Source organism: Vombatus ursinus, unplaced genomic scaffold (assembly GCF_900497805.2).
Source record: "Vombatus ursinus unplaced genomic scaffold, bare-nosed wombat genome assembly UNPS02014832.1, whole genome shotgun sequence".
NCBI lineage: Eukaryota > Metazoa > Chordata > Mammalia > Diprotodontia > Vombatidae > Vombatus > Vombatus ursinus.
Window position 1 is genome coordinate 65,417,158 of NW_020954610.1, and position 17,099 is coordinate 65,434,256.

At 37.0% G+C, this 17,099-nt stretch overlaps 1 protein-coding gene across 3 annotated transcripts in view; it reads right to left on the minus strand.

Annotated features, from left to right (window-relative positions):
* The window catches only part of LOC114025658 (BDNF/NT-3 growth factors receptor-like), a 412,069-nt gene that overhangs the window by 337,651 nt on the left and 57,319 nt on the right, over nucleotides 1–17,099 (minus strand). For all 3 annotated transcript variants that reach the window (XM_027839133.1, XM_027839134.1, XM_027839135.1), the window contains exons 4-5: nucleotides 14,602–14,670; nucleotides 8,209–8,363 (exon numbers count right to left, since the gene is read on the minus strand). In XM_027839133.1, coding sequence (XP_027694934.1) covers nucleotides 8,209–8,363; nucleotides 14,602–14,670 — 224 coding nt within the window. The remainder of the gene's footprint in view (nucleotides 1–8,208; nucleotides 8,364–14,601; nucleotides 14,671–17,099) is intronic.

A 17,099-nucleotide genomic window follows, 5' to 3' on the forward strand; every position in this document is an offset into this window, starting at 1 on the left:
AAAAAAAGTACTTTATTTGGTGTGTGATCATCAAAAGCAAAATACAGCAGTAAATGTCTATGCTCCTGAACTGCTTGCTTTGTTTAATGTGTGGACTGTGACTTCTGTCTCACATTTGGAACGATCTGTAAAAGCCTTTGGGGGGGAGAATCTTTTTTTTTTGCCTGCTACAGACATGATCTTTTGAGTATTGACCATAAGTTATCCTTAGCCCAAGAATCTAAGAAAGCAGTATTATTTATACTGATGAGATTTCCACATCAGGATTCATCAAAATAATGTTTTTCATTAGTCTACTATAAATACAAACAGAGCAGAAGTGCCATAGCTTCATTTCCTTGGTACCAGATAAAACAATGACATCTTTTTTATGAATGTGCTCAAGAGAAAGTAAGAGGCAACATGGTATAGGGCAGTGGTTCTCAAAGTGTGTTCTGAGGATATCTGAGGTCCCCAAGACTCTGTCAGAGAGCATACAAGGTCAAAACTATTTTCACAATATTACTGATGTTTTAATTTCTGATATAGTAAATATTGATAATATAACCAATATAAACAAAAACTTTGGTAGAGGTCCTTAACAATTTTGAAGAGTATAAAAGGTTCTGAGACTAAAAATATGAGACCCACTAGCATAAGGGATAGAGGCAGGACAATCATCAGGATAATCTGAGTTCAAGTTCCACCCCTGATACTTATTAGCTGTGTGACCCTGAGCAAGTCACTTGAAGCATTCAGTGACCCTGGGCAAATTTCTAAGACCATAAGTTACAAGTGAGTTAAAGGGTGAATCGGAGGTCCTTTCCCACTCTAAGCCTTATGAACCTATGATGCTTATGATATGCATTAGTGGGGTGAGTTTCCACACTGAGAATTCCTTATAGTAATGAAAATCAGATTGAGAAAGAGATATATGGAAGGGAAAATAAAAGAAAGCCAGAAAGAACAAGAGAGAGGGAGGGAAGAGTAGTGATGGATAGAACGCAAAGGGAAGGAAAACTGGGAGAGAGAGGTAGGGAAGGAAGGAAAGAACGTGGGGCAAAATCAAGTTATCAAATTATACTGTCAACCACAGTTTATGGTAAAAGTTAAACTTTAAAACTGAGTTTGAAAAATGCATGTAACCCAAGGGAACCTGTCTCTTGCCTATGCGCCTGTGAATAAACCTCTGCTGTCAATAATGGATGCATGTGCACATATGGCCTGTAGAGGCTCAATCCCTAAACACTAGTTCAAGGAATGTGATATAAATAATAGGGAGGACAAACTGAATTTATAGCTGACTTTCTCAAGGGCTGTTTGTTGTTTAAAAAATAACTGTTGTAGCTACACCCATCCACTGAATTACATCCTTACAGCCACTACGGGGCTATTATAATACCGAGTATAATTCAACTGAGTGTAAATGTATTTGTGATAAAGGTTGTTTTGATGCCAGAAAAGTTGCTCCATGTGGAAGATTAATGGCCTTCTTAAATATATTTGGAAGCTTCACTTCAGATAACATGATCTTGTATGTTATACTGCCCAATGAAGCCTTCCTCTAGATAGAAGTCCATGGGGGAATCAGGAAGAAAGGAAGGAAGGAAGGAAGGGAGGAAGGAAGGAAGGAAGGAAGGAAGGAAGGAAGGAAGGAAGGAAGGAAGGAAGGAAGGAAGGAAGGAAAAAGAAAGGAAGGAAGGGAGGGAGGGAGGAAGGAAGGGAAGAAGGAGTGAGGGAGGAAACAAGAATTTATGAAGTGCATATTATGTGTCAGGCACGGGAGCTAAGCACTTTATAAATATTACCTCATTTGATCCTTACAACAACCCTGGGACAGCATGATCCTCATTTTACAATTAAGGAAACTGAGGCAGACAAAGGTTAAGTAACTTCCCCAGGGTCATTCAGCCAGTAAGTGTCTGAGAAAAGATTTGAACTTAGCTAAGTCTTCCTAACTCCAGGCCCAGCACTACCTAGCTGCTTCTCAAAAAGTATGAAGTATAAAGATAATTAAACATTGTTCTTTGATGTGAAGATTTGCTCCTGATAACATAATTAAATGAAACCCTGAATGAGCTATTTCACAGATACACTGTATCTAATAAACATCTCCATTAAACAAACTGTAAGAAATAGAGAACCACTCTGTTTCAGTACAGATTTGCAATTATTTATTCCCTCATTACAACCTTAGGAACAGAAATGTGTGTGTGTGTATATATATATATATATATGTGAAAGAAAGTTGTTTGATTCCATGAAAATTCCTGAAACCAGTGTTCACAGCTGCTAGTTCAACTGGCATTGAAATGTGATGGTAATGTGTTTTGTTGTTTTATGATTAATAAAGTTTTTTTTTAAAGGTTCACAAGTGCCTTGTGGGGAAACATACCACAACATGTTTCTCTGCAGGGATAAATTTACAGCAATTCTCTATGGAAGACAGATATGTAAAAGTATTCTAGGTGTTTCTGACTGCAACTTATGGGAATGGCACTGCTTAAATCCCCCCTTAGGCTCTAAAGGGCATTAAAAAAAATGAAAGAAAAGACTTTATTTAGCAAAATTTGATGATGACAAATATAGAAAGCTAGTTAGCACACAAGGGGAAAAGGATGAATTCTTGAATGATCCAGAGGAAAGAATATGAATGTTTGATTCAGAATCCCTGGTTTCCTTCAAGACTCAGCTCAAGTGTCACCTTCTACATGAAGCCTTTCCTGATCCCCTCAACTTCTAATGTCTTTGTTCCCCAAACTACCTTGCATGGGGAGTCAGGTGGCACAGTGAATAAAGCACTGGGTCTGGAGTCAGAAAGACTAGAATTCAAATCCAGCCTCAGACAATTACTTACTATGTGACCCTGGGCAAGTCATTTAAACTCAGTTTGCTTCAGTTTCCTCATCCATAAAATGGGGATAATAGCAGCACCTACCTTTCCAGGGTTGTTATGACAATCAAATGAGATAATAATTGTAACGTGCTTAACATAGTGCCTGGCTCAGGTAAGTTCTATGTGTATGTTAGCTATTATTATTTTGATATTCATCTTGTGTGGGGATAAAGATAAGGACCTATATTTTCACTGATATTGTGAACATCCCAATGAGGAAATTCCATCTACCAATGTAGGCTAGCACCTTCCTATAACTTACGGTCACAGAAAATGGACTAGAGCACTGAAAGTTTAAATGGCTTGCCCTGGATCAAACAGCCAATCTTCATCAGAGGAGCAAGTAAGAAATTACGTTTCAGATCTATGTCTAGGAGAAGAGTTCATGATCAAACAAGGGATAGTGAGGATTACAAAATATAAATGGACAATGTTCATTATACAACATTAAAAAGGTTTTGCACAAACAAAACCCAGGCAGCAAAAATCAGAAGGGAACCAGGTAATGGGAAAAAAATCTTTGATACAAGTTTCACTAATAAGAATCTCATTTCTAAGATATATAAGGAAACTATTCAAATATATAGGAATGAGAGCTATTCCATAATTGATAACGATCAAAGAATAAGAACCAAAAGTTTTCAGAGGAAGAAATCTAAGCTTTCAATAGCCATAAAAAAATGTTCCAACTCACTAATAATTAGAAAAATGCAAATTGAAAGTAACCCTGAATTCCCTCCTTACTCTCATCATTTTGGCAAAGTTCACACACACACACACACACACACACACACACAAAGAGAATGACAAATGAGGAAGGAACTATGGGAAAACAGGCACATTGATGCACTGATGGTAGAGCTGTGAATTGGTACAGCTATTCTGTAAAGTAATTTGGAAATATGCACTAAATGGTTACTAAATTGTGTATGCCCTTTGACTCAGCAATACCATTACTAAATCTAGACACTAAAGATATCATAGGAAGTGGAAAAGGACCAATATGTACAAAAATATTTACAGCATTTCTTTTTGTAGTAGCAAACAATTGAAAATTAAAGGGGTATCTACCATTTAGGGAATGACTGAACGTATTATGGTAGATAAATACAATGGAATACTATTGTGCCATGAGATACATTAAAGGGGATATTTTCAGAGAAACTTTGGAAGACTTGTATGAACTAATAAAGAATGAAGTGAGTAGAACCAGTAGAATAATTTATACAATAATAAGAACAGCATAAAAAAGAAAAAAAACAACCATTTTGAACTAAGACTGGTCAATAAAATAACCACCCATGATTCCAGATTACTGATGATGAAACATGCAACTGACCTCCTGATAAAGCAGTAACGGACTTAGGGTGCAGAACGAGAACTATGTTTTTTACCCAATGAGGGAATTTGTTTTGCTTGACTATGAATATTTGTTACAAGTGCTTGGTTTTTTTTTTCCCTAATGGAGGAAGTGAGAGAGAAAATTAATTTTTGTTCATTGAAAAATAAAATTAGTTTTAACAATAAATATTTAAATGATAAATTTTTAAAAATATACTTGTGGCAAAGGTGATGGATTCAGGATGTGGAATGAGAGCTATGATTTTGGGACATTGCCAATGAGCCACTTTGTTTTATTTGAATATGCACATTTATAACAAGGGTGTCATTTTTCTTTTTCTTTTTTCAATTAGAGGAGTGGGAGAAAATTGATTTTTGTTCAGTGACAAATTAATTTTAAAAATAAATATTTAAATTGGAAATTTTAAAAATATGTATTTATGGAAAAAACTAGTTGTAAGGAGAAATAACTTTGCCATGATGAAAGACTTTAGAGTAAACTTTAAAAGAAAGGTTTCCGATATAAGACAGAGGGAAAGACAAACTCAGAGTCTGGGATAAACACTGCAAAACAGACCTTTGCTGCAGTTTTAAGAGTTTACAATATGCAAAATGCCAAGCTAGATAGAACTGTTCTGGGATTCACCTCTGTAATCTAACAGGAAATTTTCTGCATGTTAATGTCTGATTTCTTCAGCATAAATGTTTAGTAAATAGAATTTAAATGCACTCACTACAAGTACCCACTAGCCAATTTGTACAGTCTCTTTTTATAGTACCAAAGCTGGAACTGATAAAGCTAAATGAAGACTAGAAACACAAAATAAGACCTAGAACACCCAGACACTAGGCAGACAAAAGAGCCTGCCAAATCACACAGTACATTAAGTTTTATAGAGTTTCCCTCTGACAATTGTGAACACTGGCATTACTTCTGTATAAATGTGGATGCTAATAATAACAGCTCACATTTCAACAGTGCTTTAAAGCTTGCAAGACATTTTTTTTATACATTGTCTCATTTAAACCTCACAAAAACTCTGCAAAGTAGGTAAACTACTTTGGTACTACAGATGGTAAACAATCTCTATTTCACAGATGATGAAACTGAGGCTCCATGACTTGCCCTGAGGTCACGTAGTTAATAAGTGTCAGAGGTGGAATTTAAACCCAGATCTTCCTCACTCAAAGTTCATTAGTCTATCATTCTACCTTTCTATCAAACAGCATCACATTCTCACTGATAACTCAAAATGTATATTCCTACTGAGACTGGATATGAAGTGTCAAGTGTGCGTTTAAGGGCTAAAGCATTTCATTTCCACATATAGAAGACCCGTCTGGTGTGTGTCGTTATTTGCTAATTAATTAAACGGAAATCTTTTCTTTCAAATCTAAAACCCTAAATAAGCAGTTCACAAACTTTTTCAATCTCAAGATCCCTTTACATTCTTAAAAATTACTGAAGACCCCAAAAAGCTTTTGTTTAAGAGTTATATCTATTGTTATTCTCCATTATTTGAAATTAAAATGTCTTCATATTGTGATGAAAATAGTTTTGACCCCACAGTTCCCCTGAAAGCCTCTTAAGGAGTCCCACATATCCCCAGATCACACTTTGAGAACCTCTTCCTTAAATTATTAATTTTTTTAGTAGTATCCCGAGATATTCTAGAATTTTAAATACATTCACTGCAATTCTCCCCTGGGCTCATTCTCCTTCCCTGGAGGTTTTTGAAAGTAGGAGAGAGAGATTTGTTGGGGGGATTTAACAATTCCCTTCTCTATAACAAAATGGCCTCTGAATAATAAACATTAAGGAGACTTATACAAACATTTTCACCAGCTTCAAGACTAAAATCAAATAATGTGAACCTGGGGCAAAATGGGCATCATGATATAGGGGACTTGGGGGGGTCAGACAAGGCAGGTTTGAGTGTGAACCTGAGTTTTCTCATCTGCCCAAGAGGGATACTACTACTTTTCATGGCCAACCTTGTAGGGTCATTGAGAGGACCAAATGTGAGTACCATGTTTGTAAAGCTCTGACTAACTGTAACTTGCTACATAAATGTAATTGTGTCACCATATTATGCCGCATCTCAGGAAATTGGGAATGGAGTTCAAATTCCCTCACTCCTTCCCTCTTGGTAGTGCATGTAGCAAAATTGGTCAGCAAATTGGTAGAAATTTGGACAACTGACTAAAAAGCCAGCTGACACAACACTGAACTTGTCAAACTTTTAGTCAACTTCCCTCCACAGTTCATCATAGTAGGGAGCAACCACCGTGGTATGGGTCAGAAAATAAGCTGTTAAAAATTAAAGAAAGCTGAGGCGAATTGCCAGGATAAACAATGCCCACTCTTACCCATTAGGAGGAGGTACCCCTGAAGGTTAACATGTGTCAACCCTCTGTCTTCAACCTCTGGCAGAAAAGCCTACAGGAAACTTCCAGAGTTCTGTTCTTTAAGTCCTTTTAGAGAAAAACCATCCCTTCCTTTGGTTTTCATTACAGCCTCACAGACTAACTAACCCTGAATATAAACATGCAATGCTGGCCTTATTTTAAAATAAAATTTCCCTCCAAACTCTAGTACTGGGGTTCTTAAACTGTGGTCCATGATGGATAGACTTCAGAAAGCCTGGAAACTTAGATGGGAGGGAAAATTACATATTTATTTTCTCTAATCTCTAGCTGAAATTTAATATTTCTTTCAATTATTTAAAAACTCTATTTTGAGAGAGATTCACCAGATTGCCAAAGGGGTCCATGACTAAAAAAATGATTAAAAACCCCTATACTAGGACTTGATAAAAACAAAGAATTAAATGTTTGTTATTTATTTCCCCAACTTATTTTGTAAGTTTTTTCCTTATGGGCAAAACTCACTTCTTAAATTCCTCTCTATTTCCCAAGGCACCTAGTATACTGTCTTGCATGTACTTTACCTTGAACATTCCACAGGAGTTTACAAATATACAAGTCCCCTTAGAATATAAAATCTTTGCATGTAAAAATATAACCTATTACACTAAATTGTTGAAGTTTTTAAGCTACGTCCCTGAAATACTCAAAGATTTTAAATTTATTTAATGGAATCCTCCCCTGAGATACTTCTCCTTCCCTAGAGATTTTTGAAGATAGGAGAGACTGATTTCCATATAATATATCATAATGCTCAATAAATATTTGTTCTTCAAGAATGCTAGAATACAATGACATATATGTGGGTGTTCACCCGTTGTGTATTCAGTTTCTGCATGTATTGATTTAATTGGACCTCCTTTAAAGGCTCAAAAAACAGGAATGGGGAACCTGCAGCCTCGAGGCCACATGTGGCCTTCTAGGTCCTTGGGTACGGCCTTTTGACTGAGTTCAAGTTTTGTGAAACAAATCCTTTTATCAAGTGGATTTGTTCTGTGAAGTTTGGATTCAATTAAAGGGCCGCACTTGAGGACCAAGAGGGCCACACGTGGCCTTGAGGCCACAGGTTCCCCACCCCTGAAAACTATTGAGGTGTGGGGGAAGAGAGACAGGAGGAAGGCATTCTTTTCTGGTTGTTTAAGTGGAAGCTGAATAGAAGATTTAAGGTCAACTAAGTAGAAAAAAAACCCGGCACTTAAAAGAAGAGATTTATGTAAGACCAGTATCCTATCAGCCAGATACAAGTCATCAAGCACAATTCTCGAGTCTGAGTACTCAGGCTGGATTTACCCATGCTATTCCTTCTGTCACCCAGTGTTTCTTCAGCATGACCTTACACCAACCTCAATATTGTTTTTTGTCCATATTAAATGCCTGGCTATGTTGATGCCAGCTAGTTTCTCTATATGGCACCAGTAATACTTAATTTCCTAAAGACATCAACATCACACTATACATTTTTTAATTGCAATAATCAGGTCTGTCATCCTTCCTTCTCATATCCAAGACAGCTAAGCCCAAATGAAAGGCAACTTTAACAAGCACTGGACAGAAAGTTTAATTACCGCAGTTGGGTATCTTCAGGTCTTTCAGAGCAATCTTCTGGTTGTTCTCATTTGTGCAGTATAAATCTTGAGTCTCTGAATTGGATTTAGTCTCTTGGAATGTCTTAATCCAAAGGATGTCACAAGAGCACTTCAATGGATTGCCCACTACAGTACTAAAGAAATAAAAAGGAAATTATATCAAGTTTTGTTTTAACTGCACCAGCATTCACAAAACACCATGTGCTTTATTAGTTGTATTGTTTTTCCTTGTCAGTAATTTTTAGATATTAATGTATTACCTATGTGGAAAAAAGGAAGTCTGGATATCGTAAATAGAAAGAACTAAATCTAAATGTTCAGGAAAAATTTTAAAATATAAATTATTTCACCAATAATTATCAAACTTCACTATGTGTTAAGCATTCCATCTTGTTGAAAATTAATAAATAATGTATAGTGAAAATATCTATCCCACTTCTATCTGCTAAAAAGTATAGCAAACAACATAAAAAAAACTCATGTGAAAACTGAAGTCAAAGAAAAAACTGAGAAACTTAAATAAGACTCACTAACTTAATCATCACTGTCGTATTTTTGATCACCTGTCTGTTGAATGTTGCTAAATTTGGAATATAACACAATTTGCAGACTGCATTATATTTACACAGTGTGTTAGTCTAAGTTTATATCACCCAATTAGCCTGTTTTTCAGAACACATAGTCCCACAGTCACCTAATGTAAGGGAGTTAGAGAAAAATGCAGCATGGAAAAAAAATCAAAGGCAATCACTAGAATTTATTCATTTAATCAATACATATTTATCAATTACCTACTGTAAAAAAAAAAGGCTAAACTAGGTATTCTGTTGTCTATTCTAGAGTACTTTACAAATGTACATATCCTATTAGAATGTAATCTCCTTGAGGGCAGGTACTGTTTATGCCACTCTTTGTGTCCTTGGTGCTAAGCCAATGCCTGGCATGTAATAAGTAATCAATAAATGTTGCTTGATTGGTTGATTGATTGATTATATGGGGAAACAAATCTAATGTATGAGAAAAATAGAGGCTATGGAACCCAAGTTACAGATCTATATAATCTATACAGAAGGAAGGAAAACCAAGGTTCTAGTCCTAACCTGTCCCCTCCCCCACCTGTGTGACTGTGGGAAAGTCGCTCCCTCTGTGCTTCAGTTTCCTCATCTATAAAATGAAAGTGATCTCTAAATTCTCTCTTACCACAAACAATGACTGTAAGTGTTATAAACCATAAAGAAGGTGGGGGATGTTGAATGTGTGCTATGACTAATCAAGGAAGTTTTCTTGAGACCGATGAGCCTTGACATGGATCTTTTGAAGAAATGGGAAGACTGACACAAAGGAATTAGAAGGAATCCCAGGAAGAAAGGGCAACATGACCTAATAAACAAGATCATTGGGTCATAGATTTAGATCAGGAAGGAATTTTGAAAGTTATCCAGTCCAGCCTCCTCATTTTACAGATTGGGAAACTGAGGTACAGAGAGATGGAGTAACTTACCAAAGGTCACACAGGTGGTAAGCAGAAGAGCCAGGATTCAAACCTAGAGGCACTGAAGCCAATTCCAGGTCAGAGGGGCTCTAATGGAGATTAACAGAATATGCATTTGGGGAGACAGAGTAGGAACAGTTGATGGAGGACTGGGTACCCAGAGTCCATTTGTAAATGCAACATTTTCTAAAAAAAAAAAAAACAAGTTCCAGAGAACCCCCTCTAAAGGTGCATCTGTTTTTACAAAAAGAAAAGGAAAGGAATAAGCCTTTATACAGCTCTTATTGTGTGCCAAGCAGTATGCTAAGTGCTTTTACAAATATTACCTCATTTGATCTTCATCACAATCCTGCAAAGTAGTTGTTATTCTTATCCCCATTTTAGAGCAAGGAGGTTAAGTGACTTGCCTAGGGTCACACAGCTAATAAGTATCTGAGGCTGGATTTGAACTCAGGTCTTGCTGACTCCAAATCCAACTCTCTATCCATTTACCTTCCTCTACGATAAAAGAGTCATAATGGTATAAAAGGTGTTACCAGTAAGGAAGAGAAACAGATGACTGTACCTGTGGAGTCACATAACAATATATAAAAACTCGGAGGATATTCTTAGAAGAAAGGAGTAAGGATTGTCAATGACTTGAGAAAAGATGAAAAGGATAAAAGGGGATCAACTGGTGATAAAGTGAACAGACAGAATCATGAGAGACACTTAACAACAAAAAAAAACTGAAGGGGGATAAATGAAAGGTAAGGGGCTTGGTTAAAATTTGGGGGAATCTCAGTAGAATGAATACTACCCAAATGATAGTGTTTGTAAAGTCTACTGACCCTTAACTGTTATAATTCCAAGAGCCCAAAGAAGGATTGCGTTAACCCTGATGATAAGATGAAAATGGCACTTGAATTTGTTCTGCTCTGTTACACAAATAACCTCTATGTAGTTTATATCATACTTGTATAGATCTGAACCAAGTGGTCTATGAAGGCTGAGATGACTATAGTTATAGAAAATAGTTTGGGGTTTTTTTTTTTTACAATTTTTACAATTACAATTACAATTAAAGGTCAAATTTTAACATGAAAAAATTTTTCAAGAAATTACTGCTTCAAGGGCAGTTCAATAGCAGAACAATTTTGGGGAATGGGGAAATTTTTTTCCACTACACATCTCTGCCCCCACTCCATGCAGTGCACACTTCAGGGCATTTTTATCCTAGTTTATCTTAGCCCTTTCAATTGTGTTCACTATTTTTTCCTTTATTTCTCCAGAATTTTTATCATAATCATAACATGAAAGAATCCTTTGCATTACTTTGCCAAGTAGGTGACAATTAAAAACTTGTTGAAGTTATGAGAGATTTCTACATTGGCTCCAGAAGAAAGTTAGCTCCCCTGAGATCAGGGGGTGTTTCATTTGAATCTTTGCATCCTCAGAGCCCAAGTGCCATGCACAGCCCCTAGAAGGTATTCCATCAATATCAGATAAATAGAATCAAATTAGTCTTCCTACCAGGGACCTGGGACCATAGCTATCTAAATGTTGGCAAGACTGGGAGGGGATTTAGCAAATGCAAACGCAAATGAAATACCACCACCAAGACCACACTTTCTAGAAAGGGAAAGCAAAACTTTGAAGATGCCCCTAGGGAACCCTGAGCTTCTTATGACCCAATCTAAAAGCCACTGTTGTGAATGAAGAGTTGCAGGCCAAGCCCTACTCTCCACCCAAATCTGTGGCCCTGTGGTTAATGTCAGACAGCTCCAAAGTAACTGTTTAAAATGGCCTCATTTAAAGTCACATTACCATAAATGGGATTCATTTTAAATAGACCACTGAGGATTGTAAATAAGCAGTTAAAGATTTTTCTTGTGGTTTTGTGTTGTTATTTTTTTCCTTGGCTAGTTCCCTTTTCCCCCAATAGCAATGTAAAAGGAGTAAATAAAACACCATTGTGGCCTGAAAGGTTATACACTCAATACAGCCTATCACACAATGTTTTAAACAGCTAAACACAAGACATAATTATTTGATTTGGGGGGATGCCCCCTACCCTCCCTCCTCAAAGCTTTCAAAAGAGAAGCATATCTACACCAAGAAGGGGAGGGGTAGCAGGGCAGGAGTGCTGGCTATGGAGTCAGGATGATCTGGGTTCAAAGCCTATCTTAGCCTCTTAGTAGCTCTGTGACCCTGCGCAAAGCACTTAAGCTCTCCAAGCCTATTTCCTCAACTGTAAAAATGGAGCATCTATCTGATAGGGTTGTTATAAAGATCAAATGACAGACTGCATTTGAAAGGTTTTACAAGCTTGAAAGCAATATAAGCAAGCCATTTTTCTTATTATCTGTATGACATTGGGCAAGTCAGTTCACCCCTCTAGGTCTCAGTTTCCTAATCTGTAAAATGATAAGGCTGGACTAGAGGGTCTCTAAGGTCCCTTTCAACTCATTAATAAATCTGTGATGTTATGATCTTTGGGGTACACCATAAGCAATAATGATGATACCTTGTATCTGTTTCCTGTCTCTCTTTCAAAGAATTGAGAGTCCTTCAAACTTGATCTCATGAGTCAATACTATATTTCTATGTTTTTACTACCATTTTACAGAGGATTCACTTTACATAGAAAAGCCATTCAGGTATTCAATAGAAAAAATAAGGAAACAATCCAGTCTCCTTCAACCCTTGCATAGAATTATCAATAGGCTGAGATTATGATTAGGTATTCTAAAAAAGCTCAAAAGAGTATAGATTTTCCTTTTTTTCTCTTGACTAGATTCACCACGTATTATGACCTACACAAAACATTGGATGCTTTTAAGTACACCGTTGCCAATTCCTATAAGAAAAAAAAAGTTTGTTTGAATAGATAACTCATTATGAAGTCTTCAATTTGTATTTACATGTCAAAATTCTTCAAGGGAAAGAGGAAACAAATAATTTTCAGGATAAGAAAAGACTGACTACAGGAATGTCTTTCAAGGACTATTTTTGAACATGATCTCAGAAGAACATCAATTATGAACAACCCAAAGCAATGAAAAAATACACTATGGGCAGAAGCAAACTGTGTTTTGTCACCATCAATAACTTGCATATAAGAAGTGATATAAAAACAATATTGAGGATATGTAGGACAGAAAAAGAAGGTGAATCAGTTGACTGATGACTGCCTGCCAGCAAACTAGCCCACTTACTCCACTATATCTATTGGCTGGCTTTGGAGAGCAGATCTTACTTCACCTTCCCAGCCCATCCAACCAACCTGCCATCTGACCATCTGTCTGCTGTGCCATCCTACTCCTTCCCAGCTGCACCAGAACTCTTCACATCAGACTTGAGACTTAGACTTCCATTCCCAAGGTCTTCCTAAATCCATGCTCCAGTTCCTAGGGAAGTTAATCTATTGATTTTTGGAGTTCCCACCCCTGGCGCCGTTCAAGTTGTCTGGTGACTATGTGTGATCAAATTAGCCCATTTAGCCCATTCTATCTACTGGCTGACCCAGACAACAGCCCATGCTTCAGTTGTTTGTTTGTTTTTTTCCTATCCAGCCAGTCATCAAGGACCTCTGGCTATCTATGTGCCCAGGTGTCCTGCTTCTTCCCACATAGATCAGCATCCTCTATAACAGACCTGAGACCCAATCCCCTTCCACTTTTCCAGAACAAAAGTCCCTTCCTATGTACATTGTCTTCTCCCTGCTCCGTGAGGGCAGGGACCATCTGTTTCATAATCTTTGCATACCCAGCACTTAGCCCAATGGCTAACCCTTAGTGAGTACTTAATAACTGCTTTTTCACTCATTCATATAGTAAGAATGGGAAGGTGGTTACAACCCCAAGTGCCACATGAATAGGTGCCCCCCCCAAAATACTAAAAGAGAAAGAAAGATCTCTAATTCATTTAACATGGACAAAAACAGCACGGCAATCTGTGTTATTGGAGGGGTGGGGTGAAGGGAAGAAAGTATCTGAGCCAATGAAATCATAGAATTATGGGTCCATCAAGTAGTTTAAAAGGATCTATGTGCCTCCCACGCCCCAACCCCAAATCTCTCTTCATAATGAGGCTAGAATCTCAGAGCATTGTCATCTGAGACATGAATCTGGAGACAGATTTGACTCCAAACAAAGTTCTATCTCTGGCATTCAATTTATAGGTGACATCATTTATTTGTGGAAACAGGTCGCAAATCTTTCTGCTCCTTGAAAGTACATAGAAACCAACAGAGCCTGTGAAGGGACTCAACTTCCATAGTACCCACAACATATAACATCTCTACCCTAGGACACAGCAATTATTCCCATCCAACAATAAGACACACAAAAAACCATCAAAACACCAGGAACAACCAGTTGATTCTGGAGTGAGAGTTCTTTGGACAAATATGCCCAGAGCTTCAAGCTCTGAAAAAATATCAGCATCCTTTCATGGTCCATTGTAGATGCTCAATACTGACTGGGGCTTCCCAGCCAGGTCTCATAGTATATACCTACTCATACCAAGACCCACATAGGTGAAATTGCCATTAACTGGTTCTTCACTTTAGTAACCTCTAGGAATAATGAGGGGAGGGGTATGTGTTGTGTGTATGTGTGTGTAGGGACATAAAGTTTTCTTACATGCAGGAAGCAGGTATTAAAGAGCCTGAGATCCTCCAACAATCTAAGCAGATTGGTCAGTGGCCTATTCTTTGATTTGATTAACAATATGAAGTCACTTAGCCTCTCAAGACCTTAGTGCCCTCAAATATCAAATAATGGTTTCTTAATTGCCTGGCAATTCAAAAATTATATGAAGGCACTTGCTGCAATCCCAAAAAATGTAAGCAGCCCTCCCTTCTAAAAAACCTCTCCAAAAAACAAGTCATTACTTACAGCTCAGTCAAGAAGAGATGACGGAAATGCTTCCTAGACAAACTTGTCAATTTGTTCTTGGTGAAATTGCTGTAAGAAATCAAAATAATTTAATGTGAATTTAAAACATAAATGCATTTCAGGATTAAAGTGTCAAACTCATGATTTCTCAAAATATTTTATTTAATTATTTGAAATGGCTTCCTAGTCTCTAATCTAATCTTTATTTCATTTGCAAAGAGCATATATAAAGTCCCCTCCCCCTTTTTATCCCAACTCACCAGTTTGGAAAAGTTGACATTTCCTGTTACTCTTTTACCTTTTCTTTTATACCAATAGTCTTTTCTACCCCTATGTAGATAAAGAAATCATTTAGATACTCTAATAAATATCTGCAATAATCCTCAAGGAATAAGAGAAGAATCCAAAGAAAGTGTTCTTTCTTAACGCAATTGAAATATATTAACAATTAGGAACATCATTTATACTTAACACTTACATAGTACACATGTACATAGTACATAACACATATACTTCACACTTACATAGTACTTACTATAGCCAAAATATTCCAAGTTCCTATTTAAATTTGGCCCATGCCTCTAAGGAAAAAAGGGGATCATAGCAGCTTAGATTGAGATCTGGAAGGTTGTCTGATGGAATCCCCTCCTTTTATAAATGAGAAACTGATGCCAAAAGGGTCCATGATACATACACACACACACACACACACACACACACACACACACACACACTCAAGGTTAAAAAGGGCTAGCCTAGATCATCTCTAATAGTTTATGAATCCATGAGTCCTTGCCCACAGGTTCCTAAACTCTCCTGACAATGGACCTTAATAGTATCCATCCATTATCAAATGAAAAATTAGGGGTTTTTTTGTAATAAAACTGAAGTCATGGGGACATTGCCTTCAAAAGTCTTTTTATTCCATTAGATATTGCTTCCTGTGATTAGGGCATAGGACCCAGAGGGATGAATTTTGAAACACTAGCCACTATGGGAATTTTAAGTTTTGATTTCTATAAAACATGTCCAAATTTTAGGGCTCTGGGTGTGTATATAAGTATTAACTAAAAATAAGCAAATTATATTTATAAAAATCAATAGTCACATTGTACTAAAATAGTCCCAAGTCCCAATATTTTTGGTGGAGAGAGAGAGGATCAGACCTGTTCTTCATCAGAACAAGGAACTCTCTATGTAGACACACCTTCAACCACTGTAAAGGAATGCCAGTGGTGTGCTGGTAAATACTTAACAACCAGCTCTCTGGATTAATAGGTATCATTAACACTCTCTCCATCATTTTCTTAAGTCTAGAAAATCAGTAAGACAATAAATCATTCCCTATTTTGTAGCATTTGCTGATTTTCAAGGTGCAAATGCTCACACTGATAATTTAACAATTGACTTCTGAACCAATTTGAGCAGGCTCCAGTGCATCCATGAGAAATATTTACACTATAAATATTTACACCTTTTCATCTTAGTAGGTTGTCTGGGACACTGACTTGCTCAGAGTCACCTAGCCAGTATGGATCAGAGTCAGGACCTGAAGCCAGGTTCTGTGAGGCCAGCTCTCCGTAGCCACACATCCTATTCAACCACCCACACTGCCTCCCTACATTTAGGTAAACCACTTGGCTTCTTAGCATCTGTTTCCTGCTCAAAACTTAGTGAATTATGGAAATACTGAATACCTTATCAGACCCTTAGACTGGGAAAAGACCTTAGAGGACTTGTTCAACTCAGTACAGCTGCTTCATGCATCCTATTGCAAGGAACAGTATCTACCCCCAAATGGGTATCCAACTTCTGCCTGAATGCTTCCAGGGACAAGTAACTTCCTAATTCTGGGTGTTTCATCATTCTAAATTCCATTATTGGCATTGAAACTGGCTTAGTATTTTATAGATAAAATTAGGCTGTTCCCTAGATGATGATGGTCTGAATAATGAATCTCCTACCAAGTAATAAAGCATAGATGCTAATAGGTGGCTTATGTCTACGAATAGTTAGAGATTACCTATCCAGGCAGCTTCTGCAGGTGAAGCATAAAGAAAATGGCAACTAAAATATTTCGTTAGACAAGAACATATAAAAGTCCAGATGCTGCACAGGTAAAATTTGGTGCTATGTCCATTTTTCACTTAATTTTATAATTATACTATCCAAACCACCACCAAGAACACTAGTGTATATCCTTTCTGATGAGCTTCCATCTTCTCCCTCCAAACTGTTTGCAAACTATTCACCCATATGAATTTTTTTTAATTGCAAAACAGGCCCACATAAAACTTTTCTTTCTTTTTAAAAAGTGAATTAAGAATAGCTTTTCTTTGACCAAATGAACTTGAAAAGTTTGTCTGTCTTTTTCTTGATCTGTAAGACAGAGACATTTTAATTCTCATCAAAAATTGTTCTTCCTCCGCCAAAAGCAGACCCTCCCCAGGAGGGAAAATGGTTAAAATGTAAGAGAATGAGAGAAAAACTATTTTCTT